Source organism: Vitis vinifera, chromosome 13 (genome assembly GCF_030704535.1).
Source record: "Vitis vinifera cultivar Pinot Noir 40024 chromosome 13, ASM3070453v1".
Lineage (NCBI taxonomy): Eukaryota > Viridiplantae > Streptophyta > Magnoliopsida > Vitales > Vitaceae > Vitis > Vitis vinifera.
Window position 1 is genome coordinate 5,457,083 of NC_081817.1, and position 22,839 is coordinate 5,479,921.

General features: G+C 37.8%; 2 protein-coding genes across 2 annotated transcripts; both read right to left on the reverse strand.

Annotated features, from left to right (window-relative positions):
• Positions 1–784: 784 nt before the first annotated feature.
• LOC100249661 (uncharacterized) lies at positions 785–18,026 on the reverse strand. Its single transcript, XM_059741558.1, has 8 exons — positions 17,933–18,026; positions 17,701–17,755; positions 12,694–12,833; positions 11,039–11,779; positions 10,556–10,962; positions 1,929–2,027; positions 1,707–1,844; positions 785–1,105 (listed from the first exon to the last, which is right to left on the reverse strand). The coding sequence occupies exons 3-8, from the start codon at positions 12,791–12,793 to the stop codon at positions 956–958; spliced, it is 1,635 nt and encodes a 544-aa protein (XP_059597541.1). The 5' UTR covers positions 12,794–12,833; positions 17,701–17,755; positions 17,933–18,026; the 3' UTR covers positions 785–955.
• Positions 7,802–9,095, reverse strand: LOC109123722 (uncharacterized). Its single transcript, XM_019224238.2, has 2 exons — positions 8,528–9,095; positions 7,802–8,210 (listed from the first exon to the last, which is right to left on the reverse strand). Exons 1-2 carry the CDS (start codon positions 9,093–9,095, stop codon positions 8,173–8,175), a joined length of 606 nt encoding a protein of 201 aa, XP_019079783.1. The 3' UTR covers positions 7,802–8,172.
• Positions 18,027–22,839: the final 4,813 nt, after the last annotated feature.

The window sequence follows — 22,839 nt, forward strand, 5'->3', positions numbered from 1 at the left end:
TTCTTTATGAGATGAGGCCAAAATAATAAAGGCAGGCTTCCCCAGTCAACATAGAGAAGGACAGCCGACAGAAGCAATCATATCATTTCCATCAATTATGGAAGTTATATGGACTAAATGTTAATTTTTGGGCTCAGCTGTGTCCAAAACACAATTCTCCCATAACATAGAGGACAGTCGACAGAAGCAATCATTCATCTGAGGAACCTTCCTTCACTGTTGGTGTCCCATATTCAAACAAATTAATAGCTATATGCTTTTCACGCGTAAGTCGTGGATTTGATCCCTTCGGTTTTTTAACCTTTGAAAGAGGACCCTCACTGTGGGTGCACTGCTTTTTCAACTCTTCAAGCTAATTCCTAATTAGTCCTACGACTGACTCTTGAATCCATATGTTTTTTGTCGGCTGCATTTCCTTTGCAGCAGACGAGAGGATATCACTTGTCTCAGCCATGGACTCTCCATGCTCTTACCTAGATTTGCTATTTTTATATTTTATTTCGTCGTTTGGCTTGGTGGTGGGTTAGAAGAATGGAGGCATTTTCTTTTTTTTGTTTGGGTAAGAACAGAACCGGAGTGGAGACGCAATAACTAAATGATGACAATGAAGGAATTTCCAGCTATGCAATAACCTCTCATATTTGCTCCAACCACCCTACTAGGGGAGAAAGCAAGCATAGGAAATGCATTCAAGATCGTTCGTGACATTTCCTTCAAGAAGCAGGGTATTAAATTTTGGATCCCTGATATTTATATTCCCTTTTTTCAGACTATTATCCACAACTGTTCAAAAGCCTAATATGTATTGAATAGAAACAATGAAAGAAAAAATGGATTGAGATCATCAAACCATGTTTTTCCTAAGATATGTCCAGTATTTTCCTAATTGAGAAACAAGTCTCCCATATGTACATTAACAATTGAGTTAAGAAATCCCATGGAGATTAAATATGAATCATTCCTCCTTCAAACCATCTGCAAGAGCTGGTGCTTTGCAAATGGCGCAGAAATTCTTCAGTGACAACCATTTCCTGATGCAGCCCACATGGTAATCATGACCACAGTTCTTCATTCTCCCTACTTCTTCCTTGCTTTTGTATTCCTCCTGTCATTGCAAAGCAACAGTTATGAGACAGGCTTCCTAAAAGCTAAAAAGAAATAATGCAACATTCGTGAGAGCATGATCCAACACCTCCCAAGTTCTATTTACCTCTTGAGTTCCACTGTTCAAGTTCATGCCCTACAGGTTATCATATGGAACTCCAAACAGGTCCATAAAATCTAAATGATTTTTAGTTGTGAAAATTTTGAACCCAAATAAACAGCCTTCTGCTGGTTCAACAAATATTTTAAATGAGGCGGCTCTTAAGTATGAAATTAGGACCCAATATCTTACTGAACCCACATAAGACTAGAACTGCTTATCCAATCCAACCAGCAAAAGGACATCGGATCTACGAGTTTCTTAAGCAACACCTTTCTCAAATCAAAGCTGTTATATAATGTTTAAGAGCACTGGAGGAAATATTCAGATTGGGACATTCAAAATCATGGACCATGATGATTTTAATCATAATCTTCTATATGAAGCTATCCAGACGTGGGTGTTTCACCATTTAACTTGTATGGTTGCTACCAATGTTTTGGGTCTAAAATGAAAGTCAATCCCTGTCTAATTGAAATAGGTAAGGTGCAACAGTTCTTACAAGGCATATTGTGCACATTGCTTCCTCCTGGTTTTGATCTGATGAATGGTATGTTGTTTTTGTCAAACACTTTGAGACCATATCTTCAGACAAGCCTGTGCTGACATTTCCAATGCTTTCTCCTAGAGCAAGAAGTTCCTGCCCCAAATGCAGTACTTTAAAATTAAAGGGAGCTAGAAACAATAAGAATGGAAGTAAAGGGATCAATGTGAACATAGTAACCTCATAACTCATGTCATCAATGTCCAGCCTCATGTCCCCATACTGATCAAACAAATTTCTGGAACCATACAAGGATGAGCTGTCCACCATTATGACAGCCTGCATGGAAATAACAGATATATGCGACATATAATTAACAAAATGAAAACTGCTATACATCCACTTTGCAGTAGTACTATAATCAAGGAGAATCCAGAATCTAAATTGCATAGACTGGGGTGCTTCACCAAGTGTTCTGTATGTCTAGAGGAAGACATCAGATACAACTGGCTAAGGCTCAACCCCACAAGTTACTGCCAATGAGAAGGGTCAGAAGACATAAAAAATGAAGTGCATAAATGAGTTCAGGGAACTCAGAGGACCATGATGTGCTTGGATCAAATATATGGTGAAAGCCCAGGCTCCATTTTGATGTCAGAAACTAGGAAGAAAAGGATACAGAAAAGAAAAAGAGTGAAGAAAGAAAAAATGAAGGAAAATGAAGAGTAAGTTTGAACTCAATAAAATTTTTCTTCATTCTTTGTCCTACTTTATTCACTTTTTGAATAGAGATTAAGAGTAAAAATGTACAAGCTTTCAAATAATTTATAATATATTTCATTTTCCTTAATAATTTTCAATTTTCATAGCAACCAGATAAGAGAAACCGAGATTCCTCCTGTCTTTTCCTTCCCATCCTAGTCGTGTTGAAGGTCCAGACTAAGCATAGAGTTTAGGAATGAATATAACCAACTCATTATTCTAGTTTCTAAGAAAAAAATCTGAGTTCTTTTCATTAATATAACCAACTCATTCACGATCTGAAAATAAAGAGATCTATCATATCCCCCTAAAGTGTATATTGTATATGATTTTATGGTTTCCATCACTGCAAATACAATCACCTAAATTTAAGATCATAAGCAACTCCCCATTGGCAAAGGGTATTCATCAAGTGGGGAAAATCAGCAGAAATATTAAGTTCCCACTCTTGCAAGAATGGACTAAACAGGGTCCAGTACCTAGCTAACATTCATAATTAAATACTGTTACTATATAGGTAGAGCTCATTGTAAAATACCTATTATTCTATAATTCATGGGTAGAGCCAAAGAGTTCATTACAAGTTGTAAATAACATTTATTAAATGAAGAAAGGAGCTCCAGCGTGTAGAAAGAACCTCACTGTTTAAGGAGTAACCATAGAAACGATCCACATTCAGAATAGAGCATATTTAATCCAATTAAATTAAAGAGTAATTTATTGAATTATTAAGTGATTACTACTCAAAATGTGCTATTTTATAGCTTGTAATTAACTCTTTTAAACACTTTTGACTAGTAGTTATTACCTTTTAACTTAATTGGCATGTTAAGGACCCTTGCAATCGTTTCTAATAAAATTGTGTTAAGTTTTGGTGTTTTTCATAGCTTTTTTATCACCAAAGCAATCCAAGAATGAGGGAGATCTTTGTATAGTTCATGGCAAAGCAAGTTGAAGCTCAAATTCATGAAGAAACTAAGCTTTGGAGCTTCATAACCCTTTGCCAAAGCCAAACGAGGATGCAAGGAAGAAAATCACATAAGAAATCAACCATCCAGCAATTTCGCAAGTTGTGGAATCCAACTTGCGAAATTTTCGCAACTTGCGAAATAGGAAGAGGAAAGGAATTGCTGCAGGACAGAGAGCTGATTAGTTGCAGGACAATTTCGCAACTTGCAAAACCACAATTTCAACTTGCGAAATGGACAATTTCAACTTGCGAAATTTTCGCAAGTTGCGTTTGAACTTGCGAAATCCACCTGTAATCTGAGATATTTGCGCACTGACTCCGCTTGATATTTATCTTCAGATATTTGTGTGTAAATCCCTATTTTCTCCTTGTAACCCACTAATGACAAGTTTTCTTGGTTGGGAAGTTAGCAGGAGGGGTGAATAGCTTCTCTATATAATATCTATTGTAATTTTCTTTTAAAAAAAGATCGCTGGGGAGTTTTTCTCAGAGACGAACTTTTGTATAGTTTTTCAGAAAGTAATACACAAAGCTCTGCTCTGCCTTACCTTCTCATTTTGTTTTCTCTTTTATTTTTATTTCTAGCAAATCAAACTCTGAGGATGTTTTCCTAGAGGATGAGTGGCTAGGCTTTTTGTTTCTCGGAGTGAAGGAAGCTAGGTAAGGTTCCGGATACAAAAGTGAAAGTTTCGTTGTTTCAGTTTTTAATGAAGAGAAAGTGTGACCCGTTAATGGTTTTTATCTTTTTAGTTAACTTAATATCCCTTAAAATCAGCTGGGCCAACACTTGGTAAGGCAAGTGGACTTCGTTCATTGAGATCCACTAGTTTATCTCTTGCGAGCCTCTGGGAGGTGGTTTATAGGTAGATTTATCTAGAATAGCCAACACTTGGTAAGCTTTTGGACTCCCAGGAGACATCCATTAGTTATCTCTTGCGAGCTTTTGACGGGTAATCCAAGGTTAAGGATCACCTTGAATGGCCAATACCGGGTGAGAGGTATGAACCATTGCAAGATGATCCAGTGACAGGGATTTAGTGTTTGAAACCATTAAGGGGAAGCATCTGTACCACACCGGTTCGAGAAATAACTATTTGTTAAATCCCTAATGCAAAGAAAAGATCCAAGTGACCAGAATCTTTCTTTTTGTATAAGGAACCTGAGCCTAGTGATCTAAAACTCCAAGAAGCATTTTTTTTTTAAAGTAATTTCAGTTACTTTATTTTTTGTTTCACTTAAAACCAACCTTTCACACATACTTATGTTTTCTTTTAAAGCTAATCTTGAAAAGAAAAAACATCAATTCAGTTTTTGAACTAATATCAGTTGTAATTTGAAAACTCATCCTTGTGGACGATCCTAGAGCCACTATGCTATGCTAACTAATGCTACCTTAGTATATGGTGAAATAGGTTTATAAATTTTGTTGATTACTCCCATCTGAGGACTGAAATCAAAGCACACCAGTTGATTGAACACCAATCAACAGGGCATACACCAGCTGGGCATGAATCATTAAGCACACCAAAAAGGCAATCCAAGGGTCTCATGCGAATCCATGTCCTAATATAGATCCAATATAGGAAATTACAGATCTGGGAGATATAAAATCTAATAGATAGGTCTTGCTGATTTATTACCTAGACTTTATTTCAGTTCTGAACTAGGACATGTATATTATATTCTTTCTTCTGCCTCATTGACAAATGGCAGCAAGTGCGCAAATCAAACACTTCTCAACATGATCATATTATCACATAACAGCTAACACTGAGTTAACTATCTCATACTGTTGAAAGAGAGAGAGAGAAAACCTTAATTCTCATTCATATGATTAACTTCTTACAATAGAGAAATATATATACAAGGCTAGGTTGAACTAACTACAATATATGTGACCTATATTAAGAAAGGAAAGAAAGATTGTACACTATAAATACAATATATTCAACGCTCCCCCTCAAGCTAGAGCATATATGTTATATGCACCAAGCTTGTTACAAATGTATTTAATCCTAGGACCTCTGAGAGATTTAGTGAAGATGGTTGCTAGTTGATCCATTGAATTAAGAAAACTTGTAGCAACACACCCTAATGCGATCTTCTCTCTAATGAAGTGACAATCAACTTCAATATGTTTGGTCCTTTCATGAAAGACTGGATTTGATGCAATATGTAATGCGGCCTGATTGTCACATACTAGCTTTATTTGTTCATCTTTTCCAAATCTCAATTCCTGAAGGAGTTGCCTCAACCGTATGAGTTCACATGTTGCCAAAGCCATAGCTCGATACTCAGCTTCGGCGCTTGATCTGACCACTACATCTTGTTTCTTACTCTTTCAAGATATTAAGTTACCTCCAATAAAAACACAATACCCTAAGGTGGAACGCCTATCTGAGGGTGAACCAGCCCAGTTTGCATTTGTGTAACCAACAATTTGGGTATGGCCCCTGTCTTCATACAACATACCTTGGCCTGGTGTTCCTTTAATATATCGAAGAATGCGGATCACAGCATCCCAATGGTTGTCACATGGTGACTGTAAAATTGACTAACCACACTCACAGGAAAAGAGATGTTTGGCCGAGTGATGGTGAGGTAATTCAATTTGCCTACAAGTCGTCGATATCTCCCAAGATCTCTTAGAGGCTCCCCCTGTCCTGGTACAAGTTTGACATTTGGATTCATAGGAGTGTCAACAGGTTTACATTCTAACATACCTGTTTCTTCCAAGATGTCTAAGGCATACTTCCTTTATGACATAACCACACCTGAACTGGATTGAGCTATTTCAAGTCCCAGAAAGTACTTGAGTTTGCCCAAGTCTTTGGTTTGAAAGTGGTTGAAAAGGTGTTGCTTTAGTCTTTGGATACCCTCCTGATCACTACCTGTAATGACAATGTCATCCACATAAACTACCAAATAGATGTACTGGCTCGAAGAGTTATGATGATAGAAAACTGAATGATCTGCTTCACTCCAAAGCATTCCAAACTCTTGAACAACAAAACTAAAACGTCCAAACCATGCTCGAGGAGACTGTTTCAAGCCATATAGAGAGCGGCGTAACTTGCACACTAAACCAGACTCCCCCTGAGCAACAAAACCAGGTGGTTGCTCCATATACACTTCCTCGAGAAGTTCACCATGAAGGAAAGCATTCTTAATATCCAACTGATAAAGAGGCCAATGACACATAGCTGCCATGGAGAGAAATAAGCGAACAGAAGCAATCTTGGCAACAGGAGAGAAGGTGTCATCATAGTCACAACCATAAATCTGAGTATAACCTTTAGCAACCAAGTGGGCCTTAAGGCGATCAACCTGACCATCAGGACCAACTTTAACAGTGTAGACCCAACGACATCCAACTGTAGATTTATCAGGAGGTAAAGAAACAAGATCCCATGTGCCATTAGAGTGCAGAGCAGCCATTTCATCAACTATTGCATGTCGCCACCCAAGATGAGAAAGTGTCGCACTACTGCTCTTAGGAAGAGAAACAGAGGATAAAGTAGAGACAAAGGCAGAATAGGATGAAGACAATCGATGGTGGCTCAAAAAATTATAAATAGGATGAGGATTACGAGTAGATCGATTACCTTTCCGAAGAGTAATAGGCAAATGGTCAGTAGATGACAGGGTCGAGGTAGGAGAAATCGGTGGGACAGGAGGTGAGTCATTAGGTACCTCAGCTGAAGAGAGGGGAGGAGCAACAGCACGATGTCGACGATGATAAACCTGAAGAAGACGAGAGAGCGCATCTGAAGGGGGGGATATATAGGGAAGTGGCAATACTTCAGAAATGGGAAGAGATTTAGAGGATGAGAAGAATGGAGAGTCCTCAAAGAAGGTGACATTAGCGGAGAGAAAATAACGATGAGTGTCAGGGAATAACAACGATAGTCCTTCTGAAGTCGAGAGTATCCTAAGAAGATGCATTTCGTAGCCTTGGCAGAGAGCTTGTCCTGTCCAGGTGTGAGAGTATGAACAAAACAAGTACAACCAAAGACACGAGGAGGAAGAAAATAAAGAGGTTGGGTAGGAAAAGGAAGGGAATGAGGGATTTGGTTATGTAATATAGATGAGGGCATACGATTAATCAAGTAACAAGCTGTAAGAAGATCCCCCCAAAAACGAAAATGAACATGACTATGGAGAAGGAGGGTACGAGTTGTCTCAACAAGATGTCGATTTTTACGTTTAGCAACCCCATTTTGTTAAGGAGTATGAGCACAAGATGACTGATGGAGGATCCCATGTTGGGACATAAAAGAAGTAAAGGGTGTAGAAAAATATTCTCGAGCATTGTCACTGCGTAACACTCGAATATAAACATTGAATTGTGTTTGGATTTCAGCATAAAATTTCTGGAAAATAGAGAACAACTCAGCTCGATTTTTCATTAAAAATAACCAAGTACATCTTGAATAGTCATCAATGAAAGTGACAAAATACTGAAATCCTAAAGTAGACGCGGTCCGACACGGACCCCAAACATCAGTGTGGACAAGTTCAAAATGAGACTTTGCTCGATTATTCAAACGCTTTGGGAACGAGACACGAGTATGTTTTCCAAGCCGACACGACTCACATGCAAGCGACGACAAAGTGGAAAAACGAGGGACCATCTTCTGGAATATGAAGAGACTAGGATGACCCAGACGACTGTGAATGAGAAGAGGAGCATCAATGGAAATGCAAGTTGCAGGAGATGAAGATGATGTGAGGTGATAGAGGCCGTAAGACTCACGCCCTATGCCAATCGTCTTCCCCGTACTCCAGTCCTGCAAGATCACAGATTTATCAGAAAAAGTGATAGAACAGTTAAGAGTGCGAGTTATTTTGCTGATGGAAATAAGATTAAAAGGATACTCAGGGGCATAAAAGACAGAATGATGAGATACGGAAGGGAGAGGATGAGCCAAACCAATACCTTTAGTCATAGTTTGGGAACCATTAGCTAAAGTAACAGTAGGTAAGGCAGAGGTAGTAGTAATAGAGAAGAAAATGTATCTATTACCAGAGATATGATCAGATGCTCCAGAATCTGAAATCCATGGGCCAAGAGAAGGAGACTAAGTAAAGCAGATAGAGACATTACCGGTCTGGGCAACAGAAGCAACATAAGTTGATGTGGCTGCCTGATATCGGAGATAGGCATCATAATCACTACCAGCAAGGGTGATACTCTGAGATGTGAAGCTCGCAGCGGAGTCAGGTCGAGATAGCAGAGGATCAGATGACTGAGCAATGTGGGCAGTGCAAGGAGGCCGTCCATGCAACTGATAGCAACGATCTCGAGTGTGACCAAGCTTATTACAATAGGTGCACTGAAGACGTTGTCCTCGACCCCGATTGCCACTACGTCCTCCTCGAGAGTTAGTTTGAGAGGCTAACACAGATGAATCTGAAGGACCATCAATCGACAAGGTCTGAGTAGAGGAGAGGCGTAAGAGACGAGCGAACACATCATCCAATGATGGTACTGATGGACTAGCAAGAATCTGATCTCGGACAGACTCAAGATCTAGACGGAGGCCAATGAGGGTTAACACCATAAAGAACTTGTCAATCTGTATTTGTTGAGCTTTAGCACTAGTGAAGGACATCAAAGTTAAGAACTCCTCCTTAAGAGACGCAATCCGGCCAATATAAGTAGACAGATCCATGTCCTGCTGTCTCACATGAACAATATAAAAAACCACCTTATAAAATCGTTGAATATCATTCGTGTATAATCCTTTAGCCTGAGTCCAAAATTTAAAGCAGGTTTTGTAGACACGAAGATGATGTAAAATTTTGGGATCAACAGATTGTCATAATACGCTGCATAATTGTGCATCGATTTTCTTCCATTGGACTTTGTCAACATCAGGTATAGCATCCTCAGGTGTAACAAGATGATCCTCATAACCTTGTCCCATAAACCAGAGTTCCACGGACGCTGACCAGGAGAGATAATTCTCACTACCAATCAATTTTTCCGATGTGATAGTAGGAGATCTAGAGATGACGGATGTAAAAATAGGATTTCTAGTCGCCATATCCACTTCACCTGAGATTGAATCATGTTTGGATCGAAAAGAGCCCTAAAGAGAGGTCGGATGACAGCTGTGGAGAAGAACCTGGTATGTCGGGACCCAAACAAAGGAGAAAAGTGACTAGAGATGAAGAAGAGGCCTTCCCAAGGCACACACAGGTCTCGGCCAAGGAAAGGAGCTGCCGTTGAAGGCCGTTGGAGGCTGAAATACCAAAAAAATGGAGAAGTAGGGTTCGGAGAGGACTGATAGAGGCTTAGAAGTGCAAGACAGCGCCGGACGAGCCTGTTGGTAGAAGCTCGGCACCAGAAAGTGGGCCACGCGCCCTCGCACGCCGGCGCGTGGGATTCAGGCTGCCAGATAAAAACGGCGCGTGGGAGGCGCGTGAATTAGTTTTTGGCTTCAGTGCTTTCAGAAAAGTTGCAGATCTCCTCTTTGCGCTCCTGATGATGTGGTCGGTGTCGGAAAATATCGCCAGAAAAAAAGTCTCCGGAAAATATCGCCAGAAAAATGTTGACGGTGATGAGGGTTTTCTGACCACGATATGGCTGACCGGAAAGCTTTGGGAGATGGAAAAGGTGACCGGAATGAAACACGGTCACTGGACAGATTCCCGGAATTAATTACACGGGTAAACCAGAAAGAATAAAGTTCTCTCCCTTGGCTTTGATACCATGTTGAAAGAGAGAGAGAGGAAACCTTAATTCTCATTCATATGATTAACTTCTTACAATAGAGAAATATATATACAAGGCTAGGTTGAACTAACTACCATATATGTGACCTATATTAAGAAAGGAAAAAAAGATTGTACACTATAAATACATTATATTCAACACATACATTTTGTATCTACTCTGCATGCCTACCTATAAGAAGTTGTGAATTAGGTTTTGACTCAATAGCATCTTATCCGATAATCAGGAGTTATAAAGATATAAAATGGTGAAACGTCTTGCCCTTGTGATCCAATTATATCAGTTCTAGGTTTGTAAGTATCCAAACTAGGACTCATGAATCTAGTTACTTCAACCCTGCAGCCATGAGTAACAAATGGGTTAACTAAATTTTGCCTCACAATAAGTTGGTACCTCAGACTCCATTTGAGCATGGGTGTCTGCTGCATTAGAAAGTGATTGGTATCTCTCACTAGCAATCCTTGATCTTTCATTCCTGTAACTGTTACGCCATCCACTGGCAGCTGATGGCCTTGGATATCTGGAAGAAAAAGTTTCTGAGGGGAACTGCAAACCATTTTCAGAGTGAGCTGCTTCATGTCCCAAGTGGGGATAGCTAAGACCACTCCTGTATGAAGGTATAAATCTTTGAGAATAGCTACTGTGGCCTTCCCTCACAGACTGACCAGACAGACCGTGAAGATATTGTGGAAGGGAAATGGGGAATCTGCTTGAAACAGAGCCATGATGGTACCCACTGATATCCACAGTACTTCTTCCCACAACAAACCTATCTGTCTCATGGCTCAAGCCATTTGTTTCTGCAAGATTTTACCAAACATTCTTTTAGAGACAATGGAAGAGTTAAACAGGAAAAGTAATATATGGAAAACAAACCTGAATTTAAAAATCTTCCATAACCAGCTGGAGGCACAGCAGTATGGCTCCTTTCATAAGTGGTGGAATTGGCTGTTAAATTTGCAAGGTCTACTCTACTAGAATGGTTTATCAGATTGGTTGTTGGACAGTAATAATGAGAAGAATAGCTCGATAAATGACCAGTTGTTCTGTTGGGTTCCCACTCAAATCTAGATCGTCTTCTCACATTCCTTAGAGATGCTTCACCAGAAATTGAGAGACTACTGGCCCCATAATGAGATAACCCAGGACCATAAAAGTAGTTTTGATAATCTAAAGTTGGTTTGTCCAGATGAAATTCAGAAAAACCAGAGGAACTTCCTGCATCATAAAATCTGCTTGGAATGCCCCTCTCATAGGCTATAGAAATGCTGGGGCTTTTTCTTTTGAATGGTCCTCTGCTGTTTTGCACTGCAGGATCTTGTGAACCACCTTCAACTTCATGAATAGTGCTTCTGTTGTAGTAAGTAGAATGAGCATGGCTAGCATTATTCTCCTGAGTCCGATAAAAGGTTCCAGCAGCTGACAAGTGTGAGAATGGATCATGAGATGGACCTGGGACAGCTGCTTGAAAACACGGCCTTTGCATGCTGAAACTTGATAAAGAATGTTCATTGGTTCCGCAATTCAGATTCCGCGGAAAGGCACTGCTTACCCCACTTGTGAGTGCATTCTCCATTTGATGAACATAAGATCCATACACAGGATCAACAGCCCTTCCTGTATACAAATATCAGAATCAGCAATTACCTGTGGTAAAAGTTAGCAATCTAAGGGTTGGATCTTTTAGGCTACACAATGGTGTTCAACCTTGCCTTAGTTGTCTCCAGAAATTTTAGAATCAAGGATATAAAATTTCAATTAAAAATGTTGAAAATTTCAAAGTAGACCAAAATTGAAATGCCGTCACAAATACTTTTCATAATCATGTCTTCACCCTGAATATGTGCAACATATTTAGAATAATTTGTTGGTCTTCATCATCGGTAGAGGTGGAGGCACATGGGACATGTGTACACATTATCAAAAAAAAAGAAAAAAAAAAAAAGAAAAAAAAAAAGTTCAGAACTATTGAGGAGTATTAGATGCATACTTGAGAAGTGAGAAAGAGTGAGGAACAATGAAAAAATTAGAAACATGGTTAAGAAACATGGAGATAGGAGAAACTTTTAGGAGCTTCATGTGCCTATTTCAAATCAATTTACACAATCAACCTTATCACAAAACTTATTTATAATTAAACCATTATAAGCTTAGAGACGTTATGGTATTTGTTTTTTGGATGAATAGAAAAGGCCAAAATATTTGACTTTTTCTATTAAGTTAAAAGTAACTTATTGATATCAACTAACACAATTAAAGTGAACTTGTTATCTATAAGTTCAATTTAGTTTTTTTTTTTTTTGTTGATATCAATAGGTTACTTTTAGCTAAATAGAAAAAGTCAAATATTGTCTTTTTCTATTTAGCCAAAAAAACAAACACCACCAAGTTTCTAGAAGATCAAAGCTCTTCACTACATGCTAGGATACAACCCAAAGTCCATGGGGATTAAAAGAACGGCATGGAAAAAAAGAAAAGAAAAAATCATCCAGGAAGTGAATGGACATGCAAAAAGGTTTCCAGCTGTGCACCTGAATGAATATAAGACTGATATGCATCCATATGATATTGGTTCTGATCTTGGTCTGCCACAGACATTTGGAATGAGTTTGTAAAGTATCGATGCCCCATGGCTTCAAAAGTTAGAAGAAAAGGAAGGTGAAACACCAACCTGCACATCAGAAAAAATGTATTTTGGAACCTCAGAACCTGCGGGAAGTTCCCAATGGAACAATACAAGAAATAATTTGAGTGCATATGTAAAGTTCTAGAAAATAAATATACAAGCATGACAAGATTAGCTAAGGCTTAATATAGAAGTATATATATTTATAAATTTTTCAGGCCTACCTCATCTGGAGAGGACCAATCATCTAACTGTTGCCTCATGCCTTAAATACATTAGTGTGGAGCCTAAGTTTGAGACAACTGTGTAATTTCTTGAAATCAGGAAACGACTTTTTTTTTATTGTTGTTGTTGTTGGGGGACCAATTGATGGTTGGGGGTTTAAATTGGGAGATACCAAAGAGTGATTGGAAAGTTAATCAACCTTTATCACACAAGGCCTGATATAGCCTACGTTGTGAGCTTGGTAAATCAATTCATGCATTCACCCTTAGGGTGTCACATGGAGGTTGTTCAAAGCATTCTAAGATACCTTAAGTTTACACTAGGAAAGGGTTTATTGCAAATTGAAGCTTACAAAGATGCAAATTGAGCAGGTCCATCACAAATGATAGGTCAATCTCAGGTTATTGCAAATTTGTGGGAGGAAATTTAGTCCCTTGAAGAATTAAAAAACAACCTATAGTGGCAAGATCAAGTGCAGAAATTGAATTTTGTACAACTCAAGGAATATGTGAATTATCATGGCTCAAGAATCTTATGAAGGAGTTAAGGATGGATCCTATTAAACCTATGAGAATATATAGTGAAAATAAAGCAACAACCTTTTTTTTTTTTGATAGGCAAATAAGAGTAAATATAAAAATAAATTAAAAACACAATTAAAAAAAAAGGTGATTACAATAGACTCGAAGAATACATTTGAGAAAACCAAAAAAAGCAAGCTATAATCACAAGCCCAATCTAGCACTTAAAGCTCAATCACTCGATAAAATCTATCACGGATAATGGACTAGCTTGACCATCAACTATAAGATAGCCCTAAGACCACATGTATGGATTAGATATACGGGAGTTCTTAAGAGATTGACTAGTGCATTGCACCCCTTCAAAAGTTCTTGGGTCGCATTCCTTCCAGATTGTCTAGAAGAGGCAAAAAGGAGTTACTCTCCAAGCCTTTCTTCTCTTCTTGCCTACAAAGCTCCCATACCAACCCTATAACAAATTCCTCACCAAATATGGGAGAACAAAATGCCAACTAAGAAGAACAATAAGTGTCAAAGTCCTTTGCTTTCCCACAATGGATGAGTAAATGGTCTTCTTATTCTTTTGCATCTTTAAACATAACAATAACCTTCTAAAAACATCCTCTCCTTCTAAGCTGGTCTATGGTGAGAATCCTTGCCCAAGCCGCTTCCCATGGTGAGAATCCTTCCCTAAGCTGCTTCCCATGAAAAAAAATCCCACTTTGGAAGGAGCCCAAGAGCCCCAAACTAACTTTGAGGGGGCTAACACTTCATTCTCCAATTCCAAGGTGGAGTAAAAAGACTTCATCGAGAATTCCCCACTTTTGCTAGCCTTCCAAACCATCTTGTCCTCCTCTCAACTACTTCTTCCTAATACACATAGCTTCCCAAGAAACTCTTTGACATTATCCATCTCCCAATCTTTAAAATGTCTTAAGATGCACAAGTTCCACATGAATAAGGCAACAATAAGCATTGCACATAATCCACTACAACATAAAAAGACCAAGCACATTGAAGTTGACCAACATTTATTTAGGAAAAACATTTAGAGTGGACAAATTTGCACTCTTTATTCCAACAAAGAAGAAATCGGTTGATATCTTCACAAAGTGAGCAAGTTGGGAATGAAAATTATCTTCAAACCAACTTGAGTGAGAGTCAGAATATTATTTTCAGCTCGAGTGATTTGTTTTTTTTTTTTTGATAAGTAAAGGATATGCATTAAAAAGGCAAAACGCCACAAAGCATACAGGGAGTATACAAGGCGGCTAAGGCCTCAAAAAACAAAGACAAAAAGAATCACCTCCCTTTAGGTGGATGCTATCCAATCCAGGAAGCCTATAAGGGAGAACGTCTCCTCACCTACATACAATTTGGCCCAACTCTACAAATTACAGACAAAAAAATTCTTTAACTTCTGAATGTTCAACACACCCCCCATAAAAGCTAATCTATTCCTCTCCTTCCATACCGTCCAAAAAATACACAATGGAATGGCGTCCCAAATCTTTTTCCTTTTCTTCCCCACAAACGAGCCCCTCTAGCTAGCTAAGGCCTCCTTTACAATTTCTGGAAAAACCCATTTCACATCAACTAAACCAAAAACAATATCCCACAAAGCTCTAACCACTGTACAATGTATAAGGATATGATTTACACTTTCTTCTTCACATCCACACAGGAAGCAACAATTTGGAAGTTGCACCCCTCTTCTTTGAAATCTATCCAACGTAAGCACCTTCCCCCACGTCGCCTCCCACGTGAAGAATGCAACTTTAGTTGGCACCCTTGCCACCCAAATGCTTCTTAAAGGAAAATCTGTGTCATTAGACTTAGTCAACAATCTATAAGCTTCCTTGACCCTGAACTGACCACTTCTTCCTTGCCTCCACAGGACTGAATCTTCCTCCAAAGAGGGCTTATGACCCCTCAGCATATGGAGAAATTCCCCAACCGTATCCAACTCCCAATCATTGAAATCCCTCAAAAAAATTAGGTTCCAATTTCCTTGACCCGAACTTTTTTTTCGATCCCACATTTCCTCAACCGTTAAGTTCCTTTGAGCAGCTATGCCAAAGAGATGAGGAAAACAGTGGGACAGCACTGAATCAGAACACCACACATCTATCCAAAATCTGATCGTATTGCCCTTCCCTACTCGGAACATCATGTTATCCCAACACCACTCTGATTCTTTCCAAATCTCCTTCCAAATCCCTACTCCAACCGCCCCATTAGCCTTCTTTGGCCTCCAACCAAGACCCTCTTGCCCATACTTCACCTTGATAACTTGTTTCCAAAGGTTATCTTTGTCACAAGCATACCTCCATATCCACTTGCCAAGTAAAGCTTTGTTCAACATGGCTAACTTCCTAAGGCCTAGCCCACCTTTATCCTTGTCTTTACAAACCACCTCCCATTTAACAAGATGAATTGCCCCCTCCATATTTCCCCCTCCCCACAGAAAATCCCTTTGCACTTTCTCAAGCCTTCTAGCAACAACCTTGGGCATTCTGAAAATAGACATTTGATAGATTGGCATGCTAGCCAAAGTACTTTTTATTAAAGTGACTCTTCCCCCTTTAGAGATATATTGCCGTTTCCAAAGCGCTAGTCTCCTCCTTACTCTCTCTTCCACCCCATCCCACATATAAGGCGCTCTATTGGGAGCCCCAAGAGGGAGACCCAAGTACTGAGATGGTAAGGAACCCACCCTGCAGCCTAGCTCAACAGCCAACTCCTCCATATTGATTTATTTCATTGAATTCTTCTTTCCATTTATATATGGCAATTGTTGAATAATTTGTTTAGGAAGCATAGATTAGGTAGCATTCTTAGGAAGAGATTAACTTTGATAGTCTTGTTTCTTATTTCTTGTTTATATAACTGAGTGTATATAATACCAAATATAATTGCTGAAAATAATAAGTATAAGTATTCCAATATTTACTCTCTCCAACACCCTTATCTCCTTCTATTCTCAAAACTGCTAGCATTCCCGCATCTAACATATACCCCAAAATCCCTAACAGGGATGATTATCAGAAAATTATCACCAGTAGAAAAAGGAATATTCTAGTGTTGTTTTGCCACAGTTCTGATGGAACCATTTGAGAATAGAACAATTCATAAAACATCCAATGAAATGTTGAAAGAACTCTAAAAAGAATACATAAATTGGAGATCTTTATCAGAATACAGTGGATCTAAAGGCAAATGGCATTAAACCAGCCACAGAGAGAGAGAAAAAAAGCAAAGGAAGTTTTTAAAACCAGTCAAAGAAGGCAAATGTCTCCTGTCAAAGAGAACATATTAATTCATTGTATTCCTCCATCCACCTAACTCCTACCGTAAGCAGCAGGCTTTCAATAGGTGATTTAGATTCATTCTACTCATTTTACACCAGAATATTAGTAGGAATTTTTCATAACACAGGTTTAGGATCAATGACTTTGTCATAATTGCTTCATTGGATAAGAAATAGAGGTTTATTGCCATTGTTCAAGCAACTGATTTCAGTAATAAGAGCATAAGGTCACACCAAATGTCAACATAATAAGAACATTCAAAGAGCTAACAATTGCAGAATCCTCTAGTCTCCATCAAATAGCATATAGAGATTCAGTCAGCATATTACTGTACCTCACTTCAGAATTGCCACTAGCTGCAACAATAATTTGAGGCCTTCTCAATTCCAAAAAATAAATGACTCAAGCAATTGATTGCCTTGAATACATAGAAGCACACGAGATGCTTTTGGGAAAAAGATGTACAAGGCCTTAAATAAACTTTATTTGGAAGAAAAAAATATCATCTAGGCCTTACCACTAGAACCATGATATGATTGTATCCTCATTGCATTCTCTCAATAGTGGAAGGCTAGAGTACTTGGTGTACTAGATAGTACACATCTATTTACCTTGATTATTTCAGAGGATGTAACATCCTTGGAATAAAAGGCACCTTGCAAGATAAACACAGTGGTAACAAAAAAAAATCTCCATTTTCATTATGAATTTCAATGTAAACAACAAATTCTATGACTTTTCTTCAGTTTCAATAAAGAAACTTCTAGGAGTCACTACAATTTTCTCTTTCAACACAAAGGCTGATTACTAAAATAGAATTGCATCTGTTTGTATACAATGAATCTTGATAATTACACAGGTTTTTGGAAATGGAAACCCTTTCTTCTGTCGCTCAGAGAGACCAAAGTGCCTGCAATGCAATATCATTTTGTAATTCAGATGAACACTGAAATGAAGGCATAGCTATCTGCCAAATCATGGGTGTCCTATAAATGGCTAGTGACTAACTCGTACCTTCTAGAAATAAAAAAATGAATTCCTACACAAAAAAAAAAAAAAAAAAAAAAAAGAATAAAAAGGAAAGAACCTGCTAAGGTTAAAAAAACAAGTAACTGCTTAAACCTCAATGATTCAGCCTGATTTGAAAGCTCTGTAGCAACTTCAGAGGAAGAAATTAGGATCTATGAAATAAATGAATTTTTTTTTTTTTTTTGATAGGTAAAGCTAATGAGAATTTTCTTTCGGTGGTGAAGTAAATGAAGAAAAATCTTATAGTAAGTTACTTGATAAGGATAACAAAAGGCAGTTAGAAAAAGGAGAAATGGAATTAGTAAATGAATCTCCAAGGAAACTTGTCAAAGGAACAAGATGATTGGCAAACAAATTCTCGCTCACCTTACTTGCTGGGGGAACTACAGGACTTTCAAACCAAATGATGTTTGAATATATCTCTCAAAGAGAAGATATTTGTAGGCCAGAAAAGATATTCCATCAACATCCCTGAACCTGCATTAAGGAAACCAGCTAAACCTATACTAGCCACTCACCAGTACTTTTTGAAAACTATAAATGAACCATATATGATGCTGGTAATAAATCTCAAGCAGAAATACATAGGCCGGAAAGACATACCATCAACCTGAGCCTGCATTTTGGAAACCAGCTAAATCTACAAGAGAACAAGGAAATCCATGTCTTTGTAGACATTGAAAAGATACTAGGCATGACATTGAGACACCATGATTTAAAGAAATCCGTGAACCATTAAATTAAAAAAGGTCTCAACCCCACAGAAAATATATTAAGTTTTTGGATGCTCACATATGTCAACCAGATCACTTGACATGGAGACTTTAAGCAAGTTTTTTCTTTTCCAATGTTCTCTGGTGTGGTGCTTGTATACATTGTGTGTGCTTGGTTATGCTCCCTTTTTGCTAGGCATTTTTAATTTATCTTTATTTGACCTATCCAAAAAAGGAAAAAAAATTGCTTTTCCAATATTGCAAATACACAGAATTATAAGAAACTACAGAAGACCCTGCTGGCTGTAAATGACCAGTTTCAATTACTAAACCAGTCCTGCAGAGTCATCAGTATGTAGGTTACTAGTTGTGAAAATTATTAATTGGTTTTTTTTTTTTTTTTTTCTGATGTTAGTTCATCAAGAAATAATGTCCATTAAGCAACCAGCCATTTGCAGCTTCAGGAGGAATACACCAATAAGAGTAAAAAAATCTAAGGGCTGTTCAGTCCAGGTGAAAAACACGTAATCCACAGATGCTTTTCCTAGATTGCTATCCTCAAAATAACGTCTTGCTGCAAGGAAACAAGGAGAAACCCCAGCAAACCATTCAGCCAACCTCAACTCCATGGAGTATAAAAGATAACGTGGACACAATAAATTGTATGTGAAAAGAATGAGACAAATAATTCAGTCAGAAAGAAGAGAAATACTTCACTATCTAAATTTTTTGCCTTCCAAGGCTGAGATGGTATAACCTGGTGATCTGAGGCAGTAAGCTTAAAGGGGATTCAGAATCCTGAAAGAAAAATCACATGTATTGTGGACCAGGAAGTTCAACATAGTGCCTGCAATACCATTAATACCTTACCTAAGGACTACAAAAAGGAAATCAGAAATTAGAGTGATTGATCAGTAATTAGAAAATCAAGATTTTCCCATGTAGATGTCAAAATACTTGCTCAAAATGAAAAGGATGCTCTTACCAAGAAAAATGAATTTGAACTGTGAACTGTCTAAGTGGTGCTATGAAAAAGCAAAAGGAGTCAAAACTATGAAACATATGAGGATAAACTGTGGGGAACTTAGTGAACAGGGACTGCCTGGGCACTAAGCAAGCAGTCTAAACTGCATGTTATATGGATATAAAAAGTCTTTAAGAGAGAGGGAAAGAGAGAGGACTAAATGGGCTAAGGGAACCAGATATTCTACCAGCTTCTCTCACTTGAAAGAAAAAAGGGATCCCCCATTTTTTTTTCAGTTACAACATGACAACAATAGTGAGGCCATAACACAGAGAAGAAACATCTTCACTGCTGAACCTGCATACTCACTGAAAGGAACAAAGCCTAATAACATCTAACTAGATCCTGTGAGTCTTAGTTACTTCAAGTGTCCAGCATGCCGTAGACAGTTTTTCTTTTTATAAGATTCAATATTCATACTGGAAAACAAAAAAGGTTAGGAGAAGGGGGGTGGGATGGAAAGAAAGAAATAGGATAGTGTTCAACAATGAAGAGTTTTCAATACATAGGTTGAAGTGTTCTTTTGTGTGTAGTTTATGGTCTTGGACAAAGTTGTATATAGATGCTGGCCCTTTATCTTTAATCGACTTTTTTGATTGGTTGGGCAATAGGTGAGGGCGGGTGAGGCTTTTGTTTTCCCTCCTGTTTTGCTCTTCTTAGCCTTTTTTGCACTTACTATATACTTCTTGTATGCCTTGGGTTGCCCTCGCTTCCTTTTTCTAATTAATATATTCTCTTCTGTGTTTACCCATCAAAAAAAGAGAGTGGGGTGGGGGGGGTGTGTTGTGGAGAGAGAGAGAGAGTACACAGAAATTATTAAACGGGTCAAAGCACAATATTTTGCAAGGAATTCGATCTCTGAATAAGAAACTTCAGATCCCCAAGAAAAAAAAAAAAAAAAAGCAAAAACTAAGGCTATTTAAGAGATCAATTACTTCATTCCAAAGATTGGAGAACTTCCAAGCACGAACTGTGCATTCTCTAACTTGCTTACCCATTCAGTGACACTGCCTTAATAACAATTAAAAAAAGAGAAAAAATAAACAAGTAGAGAAATAAAGAAATCTGACCTTCCAGCTTTTCTCAAACCAATACAAGAGTTCAATCTTTACACGATCAGCTTGTCCCACACTAAGGCTTCGAAGGGGGTGAAACTGATCTTTCTTCCCGGATCTCTCAGGAAAACTCTTATGCCCAAATGCCTGAGTTCCCCCCATGAACCCAGCGCACACAACATAAAACCCTCCTATGAAGAATGATTGAGAAGGTCCTTAAGAGGAGGCAGCCAAGATCAAATAGAAGGACAATAATGAGGGTTAGGCAAAGCAGCAGCCTTTCAATCTCTTAAGATAAAGGACAACTATATTTCAGGTAAGACTTATGAAATCAGATATCAAATGATGACAACAAAGTCAACTCTTTCTTTGTAGAACCAGCACTCTCATTCTCATCCTCAAAGATCCTTGTATGCCTATCTTGTTCCTATATCCCCCAATTCACCAAAGGGAGGCTAACCAAGTTCATGTTATAACAATCTTCCCTGCAAGGCTCTGTAATCTGATAGCGATAAGACCCCACATAAGAAAACCTCCAAAAGAAAAACTAGATAATACTTAGAAGAATTTGAAAAATGAACATGGAAAATGCCAACCCATAATAAGAAATAGGGTGATGGACTCATTCACATGCCTCTGATGAACATTACATAAACATGAAAATATTGTCCATACATTTTCATTTTTTATACAAAACACTGCAACAGCTTCCAAGATTAAATTATTGTGTCAATAGATTGCTTCATAGAAAACGCCCACCAGCTATGATCATCTATAACAATCATCCCCTCCACTCTAGCTCAATAAAAAATAATTTATAGTAACAAACTGCTTTATTGAAAATTTATCCACATAAATTAATGTACAAGAAATATGTTTCACAAATAATAATATCAATCAATAACAATTTTAAAATATTCAAGGATATCCTGAAAAACAGCCTGTGTGGTCCATTAAATTAGTAAATTTGTCTAGAAAATGGATAGGAAGTGCAATTTGAGAACCCAAACTAGAACTCTCCACCAGAAGTTTAGTAACTTGCTGTCAGAGTGCAAATTTCATTCAAGGAAAACCAAGCTTTCAGAGTGTAAAGTTTACTGAAGAAAAATTCCATCAAACCTCAATTAACTGCCCCTCCAAGGCCCCATTCCAGTGCTGGAAGCTCCAGTTTTAAGAGTCATCAAAACCGACAGGCCTAGGGAAAGCAAAAACAAGGGAACCCATTGCTTCTTTATACAGACCACCAAAACCAACATCCCCCAGGATTACCAAGGAAGCACCCAAAGAACAGAAAATAAGACAATAGCTTGACAGTAATTAAATAGGCCTCCTCATGCATGTTTAAGCATATTCTCCCATCTCTTTATCTAATACAAAGCTTCTTTCACAATACATATAGCTTTCAAATGTTAACAACAAAAAGAAAATTCAACCCTCTATCTCAAATTACTGAATAGTATCACTTGCTTTTGAATTGTTTCCTCAGGCTTCATCCTCATACCCTTTTTTTTTCTGCAATGGTTGAATCCCTTTATTTTTCATTAGAGTTCCAATAATAACTCAACCCAAAAAGATATTACTTGCCAAATGCATTAGGAAAGGTGGAAATTAAAAATCGATCATGAGTCCATAACTTAGATTAAGTGCTGTAATCCGATAGCTATTGTGAATTTGAAAATTTTGGACTGATTTACAGGATAGTCAAGTTAGATAATACACAAAATAAAATAAATTTATAGAATGCTTTAAATTCCAGAGTACAGCATCTTCTGTATCTTTTTTTTTTTATCAGTTACATAAGATACTTAAGAAAATGCATCAAAATTTCTTAATTAAACTCATTAAATTTAAAGAAAATGCAATCAAACTATGAGACAAGTAATATCACTCCTAAAAGCCACTATTTTGCTATCACAACCAAAAGGAAAACAAAAATAAAAATCATAACCACGCTCATAACAAAAATAATAATAATAATAATAATATTAAGAAGAATGATCATAACAATAAGTTAAACAAATAATAATTATAACAACAAGATCAACCAAAGTATTTCCAAATATACCTCTTCCAAAAAAAAAGAACACTTTTTGTAAATAAATAACAGATAAATATGCAAAACAATTAAAAACTAGTTAATCCGACTTTGTGCAACACACAACCACATTATCCA